A 23,251-nucleotide genomic window follows, 5' to 3' on the forward strand; every position below is an offset into this window, starting at 1 on the left:
TAAACTGAGGAATTTGAGTGAACACTCTTAAGCATCTATCACTAATTTTTTTTTTAGCAAAAATAACTTTTTTTTAGTTATTTTTATTTTAGTAAAATAACTTTATTTTTAGATCAGTTTTAGGTTTACAGAAACATTGCACAGAAAATGCTGAGAGTTCCCATACAGCACTCCACATGCATAGGTTTCCCTGTTACTGAGTGTGTTTACAATTGATGAACCAATATTGGTACATTATTAGTAACTAAAGTCCATAGTTTACATTAGGACTTTGTGTATACAGTTCCATGGGTTCTGACAAATGTGTAATGTCATATATCCACCATTACAGTATCATCCAGAATAGTCTCACTGCCCTAAAAATGCCTGGTGCTCTACCTATCACCCCTCACCCCCTCACCTGCGGCAACCACTAATCTTTTTACTGTCTCTATAGTTTTGCTTTTTCCAAAATGGTATATAGTTGGTTCAGATTGGTTTCTTTCACTTAGCACTGTGTATTTAAGGTTCTTCCATGTCCTTTTGTGGTTTGATAGCTCATTTCTTTTTACCACTGAACAATATTCTGTTGTATGTATGTGCCACAGTTTGTTATTCCACTCCCCTATGGAAGGCATCTTGGTTGCTTCCAATTTTTGGCGATTTGAATAAAGCCACTGTAAACATTCTCATGCAGACATTCATGTGGATGTTGTTTCAACTCCTTTGGGTAAATACCTAGGTGTGCAACTGCTGGATCATATGGTTGGCCTATGTTTAGCTTTGTCAAACTGTCTTCCAAAGTGGTTACTGTATCACATTTTGACTTAAGTATCTTGCTAATTGTTTGTCTTCTCTTCTGGAATAAACTGAAAAATTTGTTTTGTTTTGTTTTTGTTTTTGTTGTTCCCTATTGTGTCCCCATTACCTGGAATGATGCCTGATACATAATAGCTGCTTAGTGAATAGTTGTTGAATGAATGAATAAGGTGAAAATCAGTGAAGATCAATGTAAATGCTAGAAGTTAGATTTTAAAAACTGAGCACAAATAGAGTCCAGGAGTCCTAGCTTAAAATAAAAATCTGATAAAATCATCACAAAAATTGCATTCCATTGCTGAAGTAATAGACAGACTGGGTCCCCAGTAAGGGAGGTGAAGCTCTTTTAGAACTCTGCATGGGGGCTTGGGGGTCGGACGCTGCCTGGGGGTTTGTCTTTAGTACTGGGCTCTACACTTTAAGAGGGATACCAGCAGATGAAATATCCCCAGATGGTAACTGGTAACCAGACTGGAAGGGATATAGACAAAATGCCCTGTGAGGAACAGCAGAAAAAGTGGGAGGGTTTAGCCTAGAAAAACAAAAACCAACTTAGGAGCAAGCATAGCATCCAGCTGAGAGCTTAATTTTCACAGTTTGTGAGAATCTGAAATCCATAATGTGATCTGTAAGACTCCACATGATCTGGACCCAAGTTATCCCTCTGGCCTAATTTCTTACTATTCCTCCTACACTCACTACCTTCAGTCACCCTGTTGTTTCTAGAACATTCCATTCCTCCCACGTCATGGCTGTTGCACCTATTGTTTTCTTTGCCTAGAGCTCTGTGCTCTGCTCCCCCTTGCCACCTGACCTCCATTTCCATTACACCTGGCTCATTTCTTCTCATATTCACCTTGTAGCTTAGATGTTATTTCCTTTCCACCCCATCCCTCCCCAGCATGCAAACACACCAGGCTCTGTCCCCTGCCGCATGCTCTGATAACCTGTTCTTTCTTGAATCTTATTACAATACTCAGTCACATGTGAGAATGTGTCTAATTTGTGTCTTTTCCATTAGACTGTACTTCCATGAAGGCAGGGTTGGTTCCTTGTCCACTGCTGTGTTCTGGAACACAGTGGGTGCTTTGGGAATATTTGTGGAATGACGGCTCGAACATAATAGTTCTCACATCAGGCCCCACCTTCCATGTCTCCTATGCAGCTCTAGCTCAGACCAAGCTCCTGCCTCTTGTTAGTCAATTGCAGTGACCTCTTAACTGGTCTCCCATTTCCAGTCTTCCTCCAGGTGATTAAATGATCCCTTAAGTCTCTGCTCCTTGCTCCTGTCAACTACCAATCTGCTCTCTGTCTCTCTAGATTTACCTATTCTGGATATTTCCTATAAACAGAACCATACAATATATGACTCTTGAGTCCGGCTTCTTTCACTTAGCATGATGGCTTCAAAGTTCATCCATGTTGTAGAATGGATCAGAACTTCATTCCTTTTCATGGCTGAATAATATTCCATTGTATGGACATACCACATTAAAAAATCCATCCATCCATTGATGGACATTTGGGTTGTTTCTACCTTTTGGCGACTGTGAATTCTGAAATGTTTTGAGGAGAGGAGAGACAAAATTCCTCTGGCTGCTGTGTGAAGAACACATTTGTGCCAGTTTGAATGTATTTTGTCCCCCCAAACGCCATTATCTTTGATGTAATCTTGTGTGGGCAGACCTATCAGTGTTAATCAGATTGTGATTCTTTTGAGTGTTTCCATGGAGATGTGCCCCACCCAACTGTGGGTGATGACTCTGATTGGATAATTGCCATGGAGGTGTTGGCCCACCCATTCAGGGTGGGTCTGAATTAAATTACTGGAGCACTGTATAAGATCAGACAGAAGGAGCAAGATGTTACAGCCCAGAGGGACACTTTGAAGAATGCACAGGAGCTGAGAGAGGAGCTGCAGATGAGAGACAGTTTGAAGATGGCCGTTGAAAGACGACTTTTGCTCTGGAGAAGCTGAGAGGGAAAAAATGCCCCAAGAGCAACTAAGAGTGACATTTTTGAGGAACTGCAGCCTAGAGAGGAACATCCTAGAAGAAAGCCATTTTGAAGCCAGAACTCTGGAGTAGACACCAGCTATGTGCCGTCCCAGCTAACAGAGGTTTTCTGGACACCATTGGCCATCCTCCAGTGAAGGTACCTGATTGTTGATGACTTAACTTGGACACTTTATGGCCTTAAGACTGTAACATTGTAACCAAATAAACCCCCTTTATAAAAGTTGCTCCATTACTGGTGTTTTGCATTCCGGCAGCATTAGCAAACTAGAAGAACATTGGTGGGAAGCACTCCGAGATGGAGCCTGTAGTGGGAATCTGGGTGTGAGATGGCAGGATGCTGAACTGGAGGAGTGGCAATGAGTTTGGAGAAAAATGCCATAAAGGTATAGAATGGATAGGACCTGGCAATAAAACAGGTGTGGGTGATGGCTCTGATGTGGATCTCTGGACTTGGACCGCTGGCTGGTTGATGAATGACATTCACCAAGATAGGAACACAGGAAGAGGAGCAGGTGGGAGGGAGGGAAAAGAAGCTTTTGAGAAATATAGGGAGACCTCTAAGTGGAGATGCCCAAGGCACAACTGGAGCCTGGAAAAGCACTCTGGGCTTCAGATGTAGATGTAGAATCTCACAGCATCTCCCTAATGTTTGGAGGTGTGGGAACACACAGTTACACAAGCAGGAAGATTGGGCAGACTTTATGTTCATGGGGACACCTGAATATCCCAAATCCTGGAAAACACAATTTTTTTCTGTGGTCCTTCAAATATGCCTTCTCCAAGTACCTGGTAAATAGCATGCTTTAATGCAGGGATATCTCCCCAGCTATTGAAGGGCTCTTGGGAGGAAGGGGTGTCAATGATTCATGGAATCAGTGTTTTAGCACCTCATAGGAAAGTATCGAAGCTTTACTGATGAAAGAGCTTGAGTGTGGTTAAGGGGTCTTCTTTTTTTTCAGCACTGGCCTGTGTCAGAAGTGGAAATTCTCAGGAACCAAGAACAGATCCAGAAAAGAACTTCCGGATCTGTTCTTGGTCTCTGATTTGTCCATCCGTGTGATTTCTCATATGTCACTTTCCTCTTTGGACACCTTCATTGACTATCATCCTGTCTAGGATCAAGGCTACATTCCTCAGCGTGGCCCTCAAGGACATGCATAGGGTGCCCTCCACCCCCCACTTCTCTGGACACTTCTCGCACCATTTCTTTAAACATACCCCAGGTTCCAGGCCCACAGAGCAGTTTGTGTTCCCCTCCCTGTACCTTACCCCTCTCATTTCTCTTCTCACACATCAGCTGATGCCTCTGATTTCAAGTATGCATTTTCTGGGATGCTTCCCTGACTGTCTTTCTGTCCTTCCAAGGTTCTTGTAACACCCTGCGCTTCCATCTTTGTAACCGTCCCTTATCCATAAAATCCCCTTTTACCATTATAGGTTCTGTTGGATTAGGGCCCTTGGCTCCATTATTTCTGCATTTCCAGTGACCTCGCACGAAACCTGGTGGCTCAGAGAGGCTCTCATTAAATGCCTGGGGAGCAAATAAATGTCCTGCTCAGTATCTGTTGAGGCACATTGCGGTGACACTTGCAGAATTAATGCATGAAATGCACAATAACTGTGCCTTAATATGCATGTCTGGCAGGAAAATGGTGAAAATAGTATCTTTCCCTTTCTTACAGCATCAGGGTGTTTCCTTGCAATAAATAAAGGCTTAGGTGAGGTGAATTTGTTTCAAAATGGGATGCCCTTTTTGACTTTGTACAATTATGTACTTAATCCAGGGGAAGAGCAGTTTGGGCAGTAGGTGTCACTATATTTTACATTATGTGTGTAAATATATCTCCTTAGCTTGTCTTATCTTAAAACATCTATCAGCTTCTGCCTAATGTGCTATTTTTTCAAGTTTTCTTTTTTCTGAGCCATTTAATACATTTTACATTTTTCCTGATGTCCCTAGCTCTCTTTCTATCTCTGTCTATATAACACTAAAACAATTAAAATGTTCAAAATGAAATTTTGAAAGGGAGTAGGAAAAACACTCTTTATGTTTCTATATTGAGTCCTGACCTGACCATTTTAAAATATATTTGGCTGCTGGAGCTTTTGTCAAATCCTGGGACTGATTTGACTAAGAATAATTTTGTGTTTCAGGTTAAGAAACAGATCCTCGATGAAGAAATCTATTGTTCTCCTGAAGCCTCAGTTTTGCTGGCCTCGTATGCCATCCAAGCAAAGGTGAGAACAGAACCTTTTGGGTTGTTTGGAGAGACTTCCAAACCCCCTATTTGTTGGAGAAGCCACCCCTGAAAGCCACAGAGAAGTGAAGTCTCTATTCAAGACCTGCCCAGGGAGGTGGGTGGACTGTGGACACTAATGGGTTCTGAATATTCAAGAGTTCCCAGGGGACACTGGTGGTAGATTAGTACTTTGGTACAGTGTTTCTCAAAGCAGGGTACCTGGGGTACTTATTAAAAATTCTATTCCTGACCATCCCTAGACCTACAGAATTTGGGAATCTGTGGGTGGGAGCCCAGGAATCTGTGTTTCAAACAAGCACTTTGGGGGAAGGTTGGTTCCTGTGCACAGTAGAATGTAAGAAACACCTCAGAGGCAGAGCTTGTCAAACTATGGGCTGTGGCCTAACAGTGAGTTATAAAATCTATTTAAAGGGGCTTCCCCAGAATAGAAAAAAAGCATTAAATAATTAAATAGGGTACAAAATGTCAGAGTCTATCACAGGTAGTAAGGCTAAATATCTGTTCATGGAACTTCTTTGTGTGTGTGTGTGTGTGTGTGTGTGTGTGTGTGTGCGCGTGTTCATTAGGTCACTATGTAAAATGTATTTCTTATTGGGGTTGATGACAAAAAGGTTGAAGGCCCTTGGCCTGGTGGACAACAGAGGAGAAGGCTCTAGGATAGCAACCCTTGGGAGTCAGAGAACAGCCCCAGGAGATCAGCATGCCTGGCCCTCTCTCTGGACCCATCGAGGACTTTGATTTCTGGCCCTCCACGCAAGCCCCTCTTCTGGATGCAGGACTTAGCTTCAGGCCCAGTACATATCAGCAGAAGTTGTCCCATCATGGACATCTCACGGTGGCCTCGTTTTCTTTGCAGTATGGAGACTACGATGCTAACCTTCACGAGCCAGGCTTCCTTGCCCAGGTGGAACTGCTGCCTCAAAGAGTAGGTGTCTGAATCTTTATACAATTTTCATTTTTCTTAGTTGCTGGGGTATTAGAATAGCTAGAAGGAAAGAATTGAAATGGTGGAACTGTAACACATAGCATCCTTTGAAATTTGTTCTATAGCTACTTAGTAAATTGTAATTTGAAAGCTATCACCTTTTTGTATATATATTTCACAATAAGGAAATAACCGAAACTATGGTACTATAGCTCATAACAACTTTGGAAATTTCCTACATAACAACTTGTTAAAGCATCCTTTGAAAGATATTACCTTTTTTTGTATATATGTTATATCTCACAATAAGGAAATAACTGAAACTGTGAACTGTAACCTATAATATTCTTTGAAATTTGTTCTCTACTTGTTAAATTTCACTTGGAAAGATATCGCTTCTATGTATATATATTATATTCTACAATTTAAAAAGTATGATGAAAAAGTGATCAAATAATGAAAGCATTATTACTGCACACATATCTTGAAAATGATGGGTGAATAATTTCAAGAACCTAGATGATGTATCCTCCTCCATAATTGTAGATAACCAAATGAAGGGAATAAGCTTCAAAAATAATGATTGTTGGCACTATTAAAAAAGGAAATAAGAGTAACTATCTTCAAGACCACCATATTTTGGTGGGTCTCCTGGACCTTGTGAAGCTTAGGGACAGAGGCCCAATGGGTAATTCCTGATGGGAGGAAGACATTCCAGCATTATAGCTAAACATGCCTCCCCCTTCTCTCCTCTGCCCAAATTCTACCAGTTCTTCAATATTTGTTTCTTAAGCAACATCTCCTCCTAAAAGCCTTTGTTTTCTCTCCTTATTGTTTTCTGCATCATAGTTTGGTTTAGCTTCTCTTCAGTTTAGTATTTTTAAAATATATAATGAGATGTCTTCTTGTTAGATGTTATGTTTTCATGTGGTATAAAGCTTTCCTTTCCCCTGGTATCAAAACCTTCTGATGAAGAACTATGTGCCTTAAAAAAAAAAAAAAAAAAAAAAAAAAAATTCCTTGCGATTCAATGCATTCAGTAGATGTCTATAAATACTCATTGGACTGAAACAATATACAGGTTCAGGCTTGTCCAATGAACAAGGATCAGACCTATCTGGGTAATGAGGATGAGCACTTATGCTTATTTCTCAAAGTTCGGCTTAATAAGAATATAATAATTACCACTCACCCAGTGCTTCCTAGATGCCAGGGACCGTTCACAGTGTTTGCATGCATCATTTAATTTTGATGCTCACAACAGCTCTAGCATACTGCAAACTATTGTTGTCATTGCCATTTAATAGATGAGTAAACTGAGGCTTACAGAGATTGAGAAACTTGCCCCAGGTCCCACTGCTGGTAGGTAGGAAAGAAGAGGCTCAAATCCAGGCTGGGGGAGCCCAAACCTATGCTGTCAAACACCATTTAGCCATCTTAATGATATTAAATCTTCCCATCCATGAGCATTGGATATCTTTCCATTTATTTAGGTCATTTCTTTTAATAATGGTTTATAGTTTTCTTCATACAAGTCCTGTATATCCTTGGTGAAATTTTTTCCTAGATAGTTTATTCTTTGGATTGCTATTGTAAATGGAATTATTTTCTTGATTTTCTTTTCAGGTTGCTCATTGCTGGTGTATAGAAACACCACTGATGTGTGTGTATTGATCTTGTACCCTGCCACTTTGCTGAATTCATTTTTTAGCTCTAGTAGCTTTCTTGTAGAGTCTTCTAGATTTTCTAGATATAATATTATGGCAAGCACCATTTAGAGACAGGTCAGGCAAAGGAAGTAGGTACTGAACTCAGCTCTTGTGATTGTCACAATCGTAATCCCATATCCATGGGCCACAAAATGGCATCACCACTTGATCTTGTAATCTAGGAGACTTTATCTCTTCAGAAGAAACCTGTGTTCTCATTCTTAGCAGGTTCTGAGACAATATCAGATGACTGCAGACATGTGGGAAGAGAAGATAACGGCATGGTACGCTGAGCACAGGGGCATTGCCAGGTGAGACATGGCAGTCCATGTCTGTGAGGGTCCCAGGCCTGGGCAGGTGACTGTGGGAAGGGCTGGAGGTGAATGTGGGTTTCACTCTATTGAGGACAGAGGATACACCAAGGGCCTACTACTTCATAATAGGTGACCCTTTTGGCACACAATGACTTAAAGCTCATGGGATGGACTGTGATTAAGTGCTGGATTTTGGAGTCAGGCAGAACTAGGTTTGAATTCCAAGAATGAACCAGATAGCTGTTTGCTGAAGAAATTACTTAATCTCAAGCTAAGACTTGAATTTCTCATCTGCAAAAGGTTGTGAGGATGAAATGAGCCAATGTGGGCAAGGTGCTTGTCTGGCTTAGAGGGTGTTCTAGTTTGCTAATGCTGCCAGAATGCAAAACACCAGAAATGGATCGGCTTTTATAAAAGGGGATTTATTTGGTTACACAGTTACAGACTTAAGGCCATAAAGTGTCCAAGGTAATGCATCAACAATTGGGTATCTTCACTGAGGATGGCCAATGGTGTCTGGAAAATCTGTTATCTGGGAAGGCACGTGGCTGGCGTCTGCTCTGAAGTTTGGGTTTCAAAATGGCTTTCTCCCAGGATGTTCCTCTCTAGGCTTCAGCTTCTCTCCAAAATGTCACTCTCAGCTGCTCTTGGGGTGTTTGTGCTTTCTTAGCTTCTTAGGAGCAAAAGTCTGCTTTCAAAGGCCATCTCCAAAATGCCTCTGTAAACTGCAGTTCCTCTCTCAGCTCCTGTGTATTCTTCAAAGTGTCCCTCTTGGCTGTAGCAAGCTCCCTCCTTCTGTCTGAGCTTATATAGTGCTCTAGTAAACTAATCAAGGCCCATGCTGAATGGGCAGGGCCACATCTCCATGGAAATTATCCAATCAGAGTCATCACCATCACAAGTTGGGTGGGTCGCATCTCCATGGAAACACTCAAAGAATTACAATCTAATCAGCACTAATACATCTGTCCACACAAGATTACATCAAAGATAATGGTGTTTTGGGGGACATAATACATTCAAACCGGCACAGAGGGGATGCAGAGAAAAAGGGCAAATGGTACCTGCTGCTTGTTTATTATTGAAAGGCCCCAACCACCCAACCTGTGATATGCAAATAGCACTTTCCTAATGACAATCACATCAACATAAATGTCAGTACCAAAGAGACCTTCAACAGTGATTTTTGTTCCCAGATATGAATCCCATCTTTTTTTATTATTATGTTGAAACCATGGCTTAGTGAGTTTAAGGAACTTTCCTGAGGTCTCATGCTATTAAATGGTAGAACCAGGTTTTGAGCTAGATCTGCCTCATCTGTGTTCTAGTTGTAGTGACATTTCCATGAAATTGTTGTTGCTCTGCGGAAACTCTTAGGGGAACCATAGAAATTCATTAACTCTTTACTTTAGAAAGTTATGCCTGCCTAGATTGCAGTTTGGGATAACAAAGAGCTCTGAAACTGTTGGTGGGGTTTTCCTTCTTATCTTTAGTATTTAATAATCATTAAACACTATAAAAAAAAGTGTTTGCCCTATGTTGAAGACAGTACTGTATGGTATGTGAATAAATGAAGCTGTGGTGACATTGTTGCTTTCTACTTCCTTTCATCCATAGAAGACTCGCTTTATCTGAAATATTAAAAAAAAAAAAAAACTTGCAAATCTTGTGGACACAGAAACCCTATACCTATTAAACTAATACAAAATCCAAGATAGGCCCTACCAAAGTTCATGACATTTCATGAATGTCATTCAGGGAAAAACAAGAACTTTAAAACAAAATTATGGAGAGGAGGTTCTCAACTGTTGGAACAGCATGTATAATCACTGATTTGTTCTGCAGGGATGAAGCTGAGATGAATTATCTGAAAATTGCACAAGACTTGGAAATGTGTGGAATCACTTACTTCCCCATCACCGTGAGTGCATTTCACATTTGATTCAGCTTTTCTTCTGCCCTGAGGTGCCCGTACTTTTGCACAGGCTCCTGAGTTCCTCTTTCCAGGGTGACTTGAGCAGCTGCTTATGAAATGTGTGTATGGATCAATTCATGGAAAAGGGAGAAAGCTGTTTTCATTGAACTCCGGGAATAACCTGCTTTCTGAGAAGATTAGGATAAGCAGAGTGCAAGGGGAAGACAGTTTAATTGTAAAATCAAACCAAAGTCCTTTTCTTCTTTAGCACCTGCCCTGGGTGCGGCTTCCTGCCTACCAGAGCTGTCCTAGGGCCATTTTTCTGCCTTGGTAAGACATGGTTCCCACAGGACATTGTGTTCATCTTTAGGGACCCTTTGTGCCTTTTTTTTCTTGCATAAGACTGAGCTGCCTGTGATTCTATAAGAGGCCCAGTTCTCTTTCCCTCATGATTGCAGGTCATAAGGTTTCCTAAGACAGGGAATTAGAATGAAGAAGTGTGTCAGGCCCGAACGGTGCCATTCCAGGTGACCTGAGGATCAGGTCCAGCCAAAGGGGGCTTCTCCAGGGACATGGAGCATCTAAGGACCCAGTGATTCTCCCTGAGGGGTGGGGAATGGAATGCCCATCTCTGTGCTGTGTTATTGTCACACGTTTTGTGCTGAATAGGGGTCATTCTCTGGGTGCTTGTGTGGGGACAAGTGCTGCAAAGGCTGAAAGGGCTCATAAATTATGACCAACACATGCTCTACATTGTTTCTTGCCATCATCACAACTCTGTGAGGTGGTCAGAGGTTATCTTCACCCACCAAGGGGGAAACTGAGAATCAGCCATGAGACGTCAGATGCCAAGCCTGGTTGTTGACAGGAGCTGGGCTGGGAACCTGACTTCTGACCCTGTGACCCCCTCTAACCATCACACCCCCTCCTTCCTGGTGAAGTGGCTAGAAGGAGGCAGCTGATGTCCTGGGGTGTGTCGTATGTTGACGCTGGGTCTGTGTTTGATGAGGAGTAAGAGCACAAGCCAGGGGTTTGTCAAGAAAACCCAGAAACTTGTGTCACTGATAATTATACATTTTAGTCAGCTTGAAATTTTACAACAGTTCCCTTTGGGTAGTTTATTTTTCTTTGAAGCTGTTCAGATTTTGGATGTTCAGACTCAATTTTGGAGCAGCCTGGTGTCAGAGTTCCTGGCATGAGCAGAGGGTCCCAGTTGGCTTCTCCCTCTCCGAGATGTGTCAGGTCATCCCCAGGTGACCCATGGAGGCTCATTTGCCCCGAGGCCCCGGCCAGAGCTGGGAGCAGCACACTCTGTGCTCAGACCCTGTTTTGTTCTGGTTCCACAGCTTCTGAGGACAGAGATCGTTCTAGAAACCCAAGCATCTGCTCCAAGAACATTTCCAACTCTCTCAATGCAATATTTCATTGGGGGGAATAAGGCCATGTACACTTAAATAAAATGTAAAGAAAATTCATCTCTATTATTTGCCTGGAAGTAAAATAGGAAAGCTGTACTATTTCTCTTCTCTGCCTCCATATTTCAGTAGAATTTGCATTTTTAACATTTGCCATGATTTATTCTTTCACAGCAAAATAAAAACTACACAGATCTTTTACTTGGTGTGGACGCCAAAGGAATTCACATTTACAGCATCAATAACCGGTTTTCTCCAAAGAAATCTTTTGAATGGAGCAGTATCCGAAACATTTCCTACAGAGAGAAAGAAGTAGGCACAGTCTGATTTTTGTAATACTTTCTGGGAGTGAGTACAACTTACTCGAGCATCTTAAAGTAAAATCCATACCTATCCCACTGTCCTGCAATTATTTTAAAATATAATCTCATTACCTTGTGGGATCCTTGAGAGCAAAAGATGTATCTTGCTTACCACTGTATCTTCAGCATTGTCTATTAGTTTGTTTTGAATCTAGGGAGAAAACAACACTCAGTCTTTGACATTTTAAAGGATTGTTTTAAAAGGCCCAGGAAGAATTATCCTAGAAAAGGAAGGAAGATTTATAAGAACATATAACTTTCAGACATCGAAATCACAGAAAGGCACCTGATCATCATTTCCTTGCCAATCAGGACGAGCTCTCTGCGCTTGCCCAGGTTTCAGATGAGCCGGCTGCAGCAGAGATGGGGTAACGGTCAAATAAGTGAGCCCCCCCCACCCCAGGCCTTCTCCCCTTCCTGCTTTTCATGACTATGAGGAGTACAGAGCTTGCTCTCAAAACTGAAACCATAAACCACTGGGCCTTTGGAGGGGTGAATTTATTGAGCCCTGCAGTGTGCTAGACACTGGACTAAGTCTTTTCTGTACATGACTCACTTAGACCTTCACCAACCAATGAAGTAGATATTACACCTTCTTTTCACGAAAAAATAAATTGATATTTAATGAGATTATGTAAGTTGTTCAGATGTCTTAGCAAAAAACATTCTGCTTGTTAGTCATAGAAACTAGTTTGAGCTCGATTTTGGAAAAGAAAAAAGGGTGATGGGGGGAGAACACAGGGTGGGTTGTTTAGGGATCCAGGGATGTCTTGCTGAATCCCATGGTGGCAGACTTGCCACCGGGCTCAGGGAGGGACTGAACCTGAGTAAGGAAAGCAGCTGGGAGCCCGGGAAACATACCTCTGCCCCATCTTTGTCTGCCGAGCAACTTCTTTCTCTTGGCATATTCATCCTTGTAGAGAATACTGGCTGCCCCACAGCTCCTGCAGTCTATAACTCCTGCCAGCTGCAAAAATCGATGATTGTCTCTCGGTTCTGATTCTAAACCCCCTAAGAGAGAGAATTGTGTCTTCCTAGCAAGGGTTGGAGCCAGGCACACAAATGTGACTGCAAGAGTCTTCCTGTGTGTGGAGAGATGGAGAGGCAGATTCTAGAGAAGACATGCAAGGGTCACGGGCGGGCAGACACCCCAAAAATGGGCCTGCTGCACACCCAGTTCATACAACTAGTTTATCTGACTCTGTTTCAAACAGGCTCTGGGCTTTTTCAACTCCCACAATGCTTTAAAACCAGTCTATTTGATAGTTTCACTTCAGTCTCTCTTAGTCTCCCAAAAGGGCCATCTGGTTTCTAGAAAATTTGTTATAGAAAGAAGCCTTTGCATTTGGTTTCCTGACATTTCTCCCCCCTCAGCTTTGCACTATCTAAATGCCTGGTTTTCACTTGAAATTTTGACTTGCAAACTAGCACAGTGTTCTCGAACTTTAGTGTGCATCAAACTCACTTAGAGAGTATTGAAACACAAATTGCTGGGCCCACCAAGTCTCTGGTTCAGTGTCAGGCCCAAGAATTTGCATTTCTTACAAACTCTCATGTGATGCCAGTGCCGAACTGGTTAAAACCGAAGTCATGAACTGAAGTCTCCAGAACAATGTCTCACACCTAGTAGGGTAATCTAGGAAGTTTTTTCCTACAATAAGCATTTATTGATTTATTGATGCATTTATTGATATATCGAACCATTTATTGATGTATTGATGTAGAAAGTGGTTTATTCCTTCATATCTGTTTAGCTATGTAGATTGGGGTCCTTCTCTGAGACATGTTGTTTGGGAGTTAATGTTAAAAAAAAAATACAACCTGTAATAAAAGGTCTTTGCCTGTATAAAATGGGATTTATTTTAGGTTTCCTTACCTTCTGATACAAAGTTCAGAAAAGACAAAGTTTAATTATGCATGCATAATTAAAAATTTCAGTGTCTCAATGAGGGAAATGCCTTTTATTGCCAGAAGGAGCTGTCTTGGGAGCTAGGCCTCTGCAGTAGAAGATGTGAGGACCGACAGGTGTTGATCAGGGTTCAACCTGTGCATCCACCTGTGGGAACCCAGTGGACTGTTGTGCTGGCAGCAAACACAGAGGAAATATTTCTTTCCCTCACCCACTTTCAAAGCTTCATTTGTCAAAAGGTTTGGGCAACTTTTAGTGATTTTATAATGTCTCGTCTCTTCTTTCTCCCTCCTTTCTTCTCGTCTTCAGGTGACTATTAAACCACTTGACAAAAAAGCTGAAGTTTTCAAATTTTTCTCTTCACAAATGAAGGTCAATGAACTGGTAAGCCCATGTTTGTCCCTTCGCTTATTGAATTTGTTTTCCAAAAATAAAGCGGTGATATCCTAAAGCAAACATTCATGCTGACATTCTGGGCCCTGAAATGGAATTGGGTCTCGGAGTCCTTATTTAATGTCACATTTTCAAGCTGTGAAAGACGAATAGTACCAGCAGTATTTTGTGGGCAGTTAGGGTGGATGAAATGATGTCTGGAAAATACTCGAGGCACACAGTTGCTGTGTGCTGCATGTTTCCAGCAAGTACTGAATTATCAAAATGTGCAGAGAAAATTCAGCCATATTGTTGATTTTGTTTGGACACAATCTGGTAAAAAAATTGCTCAGGATAGATTCTCAAGATAGCTTTGGGGCCACTTCCTGTCATTTGCAGACCTTTGAAATGGACTCAATTTTTACTGTTGAGAACTAGAATCAGGACATGGAAGTGCTGCAATGAATTCGTGACATAGTAAAGGGATGTGAGAGAGAGGAGTCTGTAATTGGGCATTCTTTGGTCCTTGGAAACGGGAACAATTTTGCTATAAATACATTTACGAATGTTAGCAGCCTGTGAGCACTTTGGGGACACTATATGGTGTGAAATGGCGAATTACCTGTCAGCCGGCAGCCCTTTGGCAGGGATCCCTGATGTCGGCCTGGGATAGTAAGTAGATTTCCCAGGCAGGGAGTGGGCCCCAGGGTAGCTGCACACTCTTGTACTTCACAGATACTGCAGCTGTGTATTGGAAACCACGATCTCTTTATGAGGAGGAGGAGAGTGGATTCTGTTGAGATGCAGCAAATGAAAACACAGGCCAAAGAAATGAAGGCGCAGAAGAAAGTGAGTCAATGCTATTTAGAAACTTGGTGTTTGCACTAAGCTTTGTATCAATACCATCTGCTATTCCTGAAGGAGAGGTCATGATTTAAAAAAATGACATGTCTTCTGAAATATTAAATATTTTCATGTGCAGAAACCTAATCTAACCCAGTAACTTACCTAGAAGATATTTCCCTTATCCAAACTACCCTGGACAATGATTTTTGGCCCAAACTGACACATTATGTCCTTGTGGAAACAGAATGATGTAAATCTTCTGTTTTAAAAAGGAAAATAAGAAATCAGAAATATGGGTCTCCCTTTAAGAAGCGAATCATCTTTAAATTAAAAGGAAATCATTACTCAAATCAATTTGACCCCAACATACTTTTAAATTTGGATGCTGTGCCATAAAATGGCTTTGTCTGTGGTGATAAGAAAATGAAATTTACAAGCATCTGAACTCCGCAAAGATGATGATTTGATCTTGAGAGAAGGTCCCAGGTAAGATTAAACTTAATTATGTTCTGTTGTTTCCTCTTTCGTGTCCCCTTCCACCTAAAGTAAAGAGATAAAGACTCATCCTGTCAAAACTGTTTTAGTATGGAAGCTTGTATAGAATTTTAAACTTTTAAAGTTGCATGAATGTCAAAGTTTGTAAAAAGTGTTTCAGATAATTATGGAAAGACGATACGTTGCTGGGTTGGGGATAATAATGGTTCCTTATTAATTGATGTCAAGTGAAGGTTCTGAATTTAAAATGTTTTTCCTGACTCTCTGGATTTTTTACCTTTGAACAACTTTAACACTGTAGTAGCTTTTAGTTCCAAAGTGACTGTTAAAATGAGCAGCCTCCTTTTTGCAGGTATTTACCAGCTTAGATTAAATAAGCATGCTTTTGACAGTTTCAAAACCCAACACATACATACTAGGGAGTTAGATTTCCATAGCCTATTAGGAAATGGCATGGTTGTCTGGTTCAAGCGGACATTCAGTAATCATCGTTGACTTATCAGTTGCTTTCTGGGCTACAAAGAAGGGAAGCTCCTGTCCTAACAGCCTCAGCCTGTGGAAGGAACACATGTGCAATCACGCACAGGGCAATGTGGCCATGACCAGGACAGAGGCCTGGCCTTGCCATGGGACATCAGCATGTCCACATCCTTGGTCACATCTGAGCCCCACTGCAGCCCACTGTGATAGGCACATTTGACCAGCAGGGAGGCTGAGGCTTGGGTGGAGGCTGGCTCTGGTGCAGACGGGCAGGGAGGCTTGTTCTGCACTCTGTTCCCAAGACAGCACATGTCTTAGTGTCCCAGGGCCACAAGAACAGAGTGCCACCAACAGGGTAGCTCAAGATAACAGCATTTTACTGTCTTACATTTTTGGAGGCTAGAAGTTGGCAGGGCCATGCTCCTTCTGAAGTCTGTAGGGAAGACTCTGTTCCATGCCTGTCTCCAGGCTCTCGGCAGTGGCTTGCTGACGATCCATGATGTTCTCTGTTTCAGCTGCCACATGGCATCTCCTCTGTCCATCTGTATCCAGTTCTCCTTTTCTTGTAGGATTAGCCCACCCTAATCTACTTTGGCCTCATCTTGACTCCTGACATCTTCAAAGGCCCTATTTCCAAATAAGGTCACAGGACCAGGGGCTAGGCCTTGAACATGTCTTTTTGGGAGATACAACTCAAACCATAACAGTCACCAGAATTCCTGACAGCAGGCATGTGTGCAGGGGCCTTTGCTGCACAGAACAGGATGCCACACCCTTTTGAGCAGGGAGCCCAGCTGCTGAGCTTTAACCAGATCAGCTCCGCTCCTGAGCCAGAGGTGTAGTGGGGACGAGTTCCAGAAGGCCCTTCTCCTCACTGCTTTGGCAGCTGGAGCATCAGAGGTTTGTCCTCGAGAAGCAGCTCCGTGAAGAGGCAGAGAGAGCCCGGGACCAACTGGAGAGACAGCTCTTCCAGGTGGAGGCCGAAACCCAGCAGACCGACGAGGCCTTGGTGAGTGGCAACATGGATGAACCTTAAAAACATTGTGTTAAATGAAAGAAGCCAGACACGAAAGGCCACATACTATATGATTCCATTCATATGAAATGTCCAGAATGGGCAAATTCATAGAAAGTAGATTAGTGTCTGCCTGGGACCTGGGTGGGAGGAATGGAGAGTGACTGCTTAATGGGGACAAGGTTTTATTTTGGGGTCATGAAAATTTCTTGAACTTGATCGTGGTGATGCTTGCACAACGTTGTGCCACTGAATTTGTACACTTTAAAATGATTAAAGTGGTAAATTTTATGTTATGTATATTTTACCATACACACAAAGCCATGGAAAATGATGACCAATACATCAGGCCTGACGTGCTCAGCACCCCCATGCTCCCCACCCCCAACTTCTCCACTCTCTTCTCCCTTGTTATGAGGCATGAATGCAGATTCAGATGCTCTGCATCCTCTATCTCTTCCAATGAGGAATTGCCAATACTACTTTTCAGTCATCCTCTTCACCTCCTAATGGGGTATTATGTGTCCAATATAGTCTTTCTTCTTTTGGCCTCCAATTTGGAATTAATTAAGAGATAGACCTGGGGATTAAACATCAGCTTCACACCCGAGAGGAGCTGTAGCTAGGGCTCATCAATTCTTCCTGGGCTACCAGCCTCTCCGGACACCGTCAGCCTTGGTCAGGCAAACCGACACCTGTGTGAGCCCACAAGGGACGCACCTGTCTAAGAGCAGACAGGTCTGAAAGAGAGGGCACCCAGCGAGGGTCCAACCCTGGCTCCTCCTCCTAAATTCACCCATCATGTGGTCCCTCATCCCACTTGGGAAGGCTTGAGGAAGGCTGGATATGTTACTCCAATGCTTTGCTCTGGGATTGCATGGGAATTCCCTCCTCTCTGATGGAAGCTTCTAGAAGGAGGGAAAAATAAGTGCTCCTCTCCCCACACCTCCTTCTTTCCCTCTTCTTCATCCCTCTTCCTGCTTCACCCAATCATTATTAACAGTAAAGATTATATAGAAGTTTGACTATTTTGGGCCTTCCCTTCTCTTAAAAGAAGCAAGACAGAAAAGAAGCCCCAACTTCATTGCCCTTTAACACAGCCCCTTTCAGTGGAGCTGTGGTTCTCATCCTAGAATGTGCATCTGAATACCCAGACACAGATTCCTGGGCTGCACCCCTAGAATTTCTGATTCAGTAGGCCTGCAGTGGGGCCTGAGAGTGTGCATTTCCATCAAGTTCCCAGGTGCCCCTGCTGCAGCAGGTTATGGGCCACACCTCTGGAACCACATGGTGGAGAAAGTCCTTCTGCTTGGGGACATCCCCTCTAGAGCATTATCCACCTAGTTGTCCTGTGCCCTATTGCCTGGGACCCTCCAGAAACTCACTAGGCCCACTGTCCCCCCAGCTTCACTCCCAAGAGGCCGTGGAGCTGTTGGCAGAGAAGGCTCAGATTGCCCAGGAAGAGGCCGAGCTGCTGGCGCAGAGCGTGGCCGAGGCGGAGCAGAAGCAGCAGCTCCTGGAGCTCACGGCTTTGAAAACCAAGGAGGAGAAGGGGCTGGTGGAGCAGAAACTGCAGGAAGCCGAGAGTGTGGTGATGAACCTGGTCAAGGAGTCTGACCGCAGGTGATGGGTGACGGAGGCCTGCCAGCCCCGGGGTGGCATAGTCACCTGCAGCTGAGCTCCAGAAAGGAGGGTGGAGGCTCAGAATTCCTGAAGGTGGAGATAGTCTGTAGCCCATCTCATGTAGGGGGCGAGGGCAACATCTGTGAGCGGAGGTTCCTATCTGCCTTGGCCGTAGAAAGTTGATCCAAATATTGTGATGCACTTTTACTTTTGATATAATTTCAAATTTAAAGAAAAGTTGCAAGAATAGTACAAAGAACTTCTGTATATTTTTGCCCCATTTGCTTATCCTTCTTTCTCTCTGTGTGTGTTTATGCACAGTGCATATTTTTCTGAACATTTGAGTAAGTTGCTATACCTCCTTTGCTCTCAAAGTGTCTGAATGTATTTCCTAAGGACATTCTCTAATAGAACCACATTTCAGTGATCACAATCAGGAAATTTAACATTGATAGAATACTGTCATCTAATCCATGACCCATATTCATATTTTGTAAGATGAGCCAGTAATGTTTTTAGTTTATTTTTACCTCCCCTGGTCTGGGATCCAAACCATGGTCACACATTGCATTTAGTTGCCTTGTCTCTTTAGATGCTTTAAATTTGGAGTCATTCCCAGGCTTTTGCCATTCTTGACTTTGTGTGACACCCTTGTAATTGAATAAATTGGTATTTGATTCTTAAGATTAACCCATTTCCCTGAGGTCATGAGTTGCTACTGCTGCTCTTTTCCTAGTGTAGGTGGGTTTTCCTGAATCCTAAATTGCCCTTTTTTCAGATGTTTATCTGAGAAGTGGTTGGAGACGGAACATGATATAGGCATCATCCTCCAACCAGTTGGGTTGGAACTTTCAGGCCCCACCATTGTAATCCTCATGGTACACATTCCTTAGCAGTGTTAATATGAATGCAACATTGAGAAGCATTAGTCTCTAAAGGATGAGAGAGGAAAGTTACCTGGGCATGAGAGCTTGAGAGCCTGGGGGTCCCAATCAGAGTAATGTCTCCCCCCCCCCCACAAAGATGTCCAAGCCCAAATCCCCAGAACCTTAAATGTGTTAGATTACATGGCAAAAGGGAATTAAGGATACAGATGGAATTAAGGTTGCTAATCAGTTGACCCTAAAATAGATTAATTGGGATTATCTGGGTAGGTCCAATATAATCACAAGTTTCCTTAAAAGTGGAAGAGGGAGGAAGAAAAGGCAAAACCAGGGAGATGGCAGCATGAGAAGGACCCAGTATTGCTGGTTTTGAACATGGAGGAAGGGGCCGTGAGCCAAGGAATGAGGGTGACCTCTCATAGTTGGAAAAGGCAGGAAATGGATTCTCCCCTACAGTTTCCAGGAGGAAGGCAGCCCTGTGGACACCTTGACTTTAGCCCAGTGAGACCCATTTTGGACTTCTCACTTCCAGAACTCTAAGACGATAAATTCTGTGTTGTAAAACTAAGCCACTACGTTTTTGGTAATTTGTTACAGCAGCAATTGGAAACTCATACAGGGGAAATGGGAAGAGTTGGAGAAAAAGGGAGGCCCAGCCTGGGGCGAGTGGCAGGTCCAGTTGGCTGGCTCCTCACTGGAGGCACGGGCAGTTGATGCTCATCTTCCTTCTGCCTTGGCTGCCATCACAAACACCACACAATGGGTTGGCTTAAACAGTGGGAATGTATGGGCTCATCGTTTTGAGGTTAGGAGAAGTCTAAAATCGAGGCATCAGTAAGTGTGGATGCTTTTCCCAAAGTCTATAACATTCTGGTGCTGGCTGTTGGCAATCTTTGGGGTTCCTTGGCTTGTATCTGTGTCTCGTATCACATGGCCATGTCCTCTCCTTTGTCTTCTGCGTTCTCTTTTTAAGGCCTCCAGTAATCAGGATTTAGGCCCAACCTCATTAGGTTGGACCACCCTCTAACTAAAACCAACCTCTTAAAGAGATCAGGTTATAATGGATTCACCCACAGGAAGGTGGATTAAGATTAAGAATGTGTCTAAATTGGGGTAATAATTCTTCCTCCCACATCACCCTTTGCAGATCAGTGTTCCACGTCAGGATGACAGGACGTGGCCCTGTTCAGAGTGGGCACAGGCCAGCGAGCCCGGGATAAGGCACTCTCTGAACAGGAAGTGTCAGGCCGTGTTGCTGCTTCATTTCAGAATATTCTCTTTGAACAGATCCAAAGAAGCTGAACTTCTGAGACAAGATCTGCAAAAGTCCAGAGAAGCTGAAAGAAGAGCCAGGCAAAGTCTCCGAGATGTGACGCAGAGTTCCCAGCCTGTGGGTTTGTTATTCTGACATGGACCTGGGGCTTACGCTTTGGCTGACCGCCCCCATGGGACTCCAGTGCATGGCTCCCTCATGCAAGCCCCCTCAGCTGGCAGCAGGCTACAACCTTTTCTGCTCCTGCTTGGCAGTTGAGGTAGCTAGCTCTTGGCTGGGGTCCTTTGTAGATGGTTTGGATCCACTACCTTTCTCAGTGTCCCCTCTAGTCCATGGGCACATCCACCCTGGCTCCATCCCTGCCAGGAGAGTATCTGGTTCTGCTGTAGTTCTCTCTGCCCTCAGCTTTTTGCCTTCAGAATTTTCCAGACAAGAGTCAGGCATCAGTGTCCAAGTCCTTTAAACTCCTGGGGACACAAAGTTATACAAGCACCTTCAGAATTTAATCTCCTCATTAGCACATCCTGCATAGATGGTGCCCTGGGTAGATGGTGCCCTGGGTAGATGTGTTCTGTGTGGATGTTGGCATTTCTCTTTAGAATAGAGTGTCTATCATCATTGTTCTCAGAACAGTTTTGGAGACTTGATGTATCTGATTTGATACTCTGTTAGGTAGCGATATCACTTAAACCTCACCTTGTAAGATAGAAAAGGTATTCCCTCTATTTAAAAAGTGAGGAATCTGGACATAACAAGAGAGTAATAACCTTGCCTGGGTGCCAGGACAAGTCTGTATTGGAGCCCAGATCCTCAGTCCTGTGTTCTGCCCCCGAGCAAAAAGATGCCCAGTCACCCTGCTGACAGCTTGTTCTGTGACCTTGATCATATCGCATAACAAATAATTGTACATGTGCTTTGTGAGAGGTTCCAGCTTTCCTTACATTATTGGCTCCATATTACTGTAGAGGAAATAAAGGCTCAGAGACGTTAAGTGATTTGACCAAGGTCACACAGCTGTTAATTGGAAAAGCTTGGATTAAAGTGAGGTTTGTCTGAGTCTAGAATCCATGCTCTTTCTTCTGTATTTTATAGAGGAGACCATTGAATTTCTGAAGACCAGAAATCTTCTCACACCAAAAGGAGGTTGAGTGAATATAGGTAAAGTTCCACTGTTAGCTGAACTAAAATTGTTTTTTTTTTTTTTTAATTCATTCTCTTTTTAGCCTTTGTATAATTATCCTCACCAACTTCCATCTCCAAACAATACTGAAGAAATTGGATTTGAAAAGGAATCTGTGAAGTTGGACTCAGGTGATCTAGACTTAAAGAGACTGTCTTTGGAGATCGAAAGAGAGAGGTAGAGCTTTCAAAAGCCACCCTGGTCTATTGGGACCCTTAGGAATTGTCCTCTGAAGTCTGGGATCTTGCATCAGGAAGAATTCCAAACACTAACTATATGGTTTGTCTGTTGGGCTAGACTGGTCTAAAAATGCCTGGATTTAAGTGAATATGCATGGCGGGAATGAGTCTCCAGGTTCACGGCTTAGGATTCCAGATCTTCCTTTGTGTGACTGTTAGACAATGGAGTGGGGAGGGATAGAGGAGCAGTAGCAATTAGACCCTGCATGATGGTCTTTATTAAGATGCTGTTGGAGGAAGGTTTGGGAAAGCTTCCCCTGTCTCCCGCAGGCATAAATAAACCCTCTTTTCCTTCTCAAAAAAAAAAAAAACAAAAAACTGTCATTTAATCCTCAGAAAAGCTCTGTGAGCAGGTGGGGATTACTCCTTCTTGACACTTAGGGAAACTGAGGCTAGGGGTGTTGACTGTCCCAGGTTACACAGCAGTTTGAGGCCTGGAGTCCAGCTCTATCTAGCTCTAAGTCTGCTGTCCACCTGTTGGCAACACCACCTCCCAAATGTCCACAGAACTCAGTCATACATTCAGTCATCTCCTGAATTACAAATCCCTTGTATTATTCCCACCCTCGTTTTGTAGATTAGCAAATTGAGCTCAGCAGAGAGTGGAGTTGTAGGTTGGAAGTGCCTTGCTGTGGACTGGTCTGCATCCCGGGGCACAAGAACTAGTCCAAGTGCTGGAGTCCAGATGTATTCCTTTCTTAAATTAGGATGGTTTTTGTGATTGGCCAGTGGCCATGCTTTAGCGGCCGCTAAAATGTTTTCGATATCATTCCTTCTGAAGACTGCCTCATACGAGGCCTGATGTCATCAATCCATGGTAAGCTTCCCTTGGAAGCTCTGGTACTTTTCCTTCTCACACTCAAGGCACAGTTGTTGAGCACCTACTGCATACTAGGCACTGCCTTGTGTTTCCTCTCTAGTGGGAGAGAAATCACAATACATGGTCAACAAATACAGAAACAAAATAACTGGTTAACATGGAAAACAAACAAAAGAACAAAAACTAAACCTGAGTAATGTGATAGAGACACAGGGCCTGCTGCTCCGGGGTCTCTGATGACCCCTGACAGCTGGGGTGACAACTCTGAACTGCAAAAGGAAAAGGGTGTCATTGTTCCCCCTGCACTGTGCAGATTTGATTCTTCTCATAGCCTTCTTTCTCAGCAATATCCGAGGAATTTGGGGCAGAGTCAGCTTTTTCAAACAAACAAACAAAAA

At 43.1% G+C, this 23,251-nt stretch overlaps 1 protein-coding gene across 1 annotated transcript in view; it reads left to right on the forward strand.

The window, feature by feature from the left end:
* The window catches only part of LOC119518137 (merlin-like), a 56,884-nt gene that overhangs the window by 32,449 nt on the left and 1,184 nt on the right, over positions 1-23,251 (forward strand). The window contains exons 4-13 of the mRNA XM_037815193.1: positions 4,971-5,054; positions 5,934-6,002; positions 7,940-8,022; positions 9,871-9,946; positions 11,530-11,667; positions 13,936-14,010; positions 14,734-14,847; positions 16,706-16,828; positions 18,240-18,457; positions 20,629-20,731. Of these exons, the coding sequence (XP_037671121.1) occupies positions 4,971-5,054; positions 5,934-6,002; positions 7,940-8,022; positions 9,871-9,946; positions 11,530-11,667; positions 13,936-14,010; positions 14,734-14,847; positions 16,706-16,828; positions 18,240-18,457; positions 20,629-20,731 (1,083 nt within the window). The remainder of the gene's footprint in view (positions 1-4,970; positions 5,055-5,933; positions 6,003-7,939; positions 8,023-9,870; positions 9,947-11,529; positions 11,668-13,935; positions 14,011-14,733; positions 14,848-16,705; positions 16,829-18,239; positions 18,458-20,628; positions 20,732-23,251) is intronic.

This window comes from Choloepus didactylus, chromosome 21, assembly GCF_015220235.1.
Source record: "Choloepus didactylus isolate mChoDid1 chromosome 21, mChoDid1.pri, whole genome shotgun sequence".
NCBI classification, from domain to species: domain Eukaryota; kingdom Metazoa; phylum Chordata; class Mammalia; order Pilosa; family Megalonychidae; genus Choloepus; species Choloepus didactylus.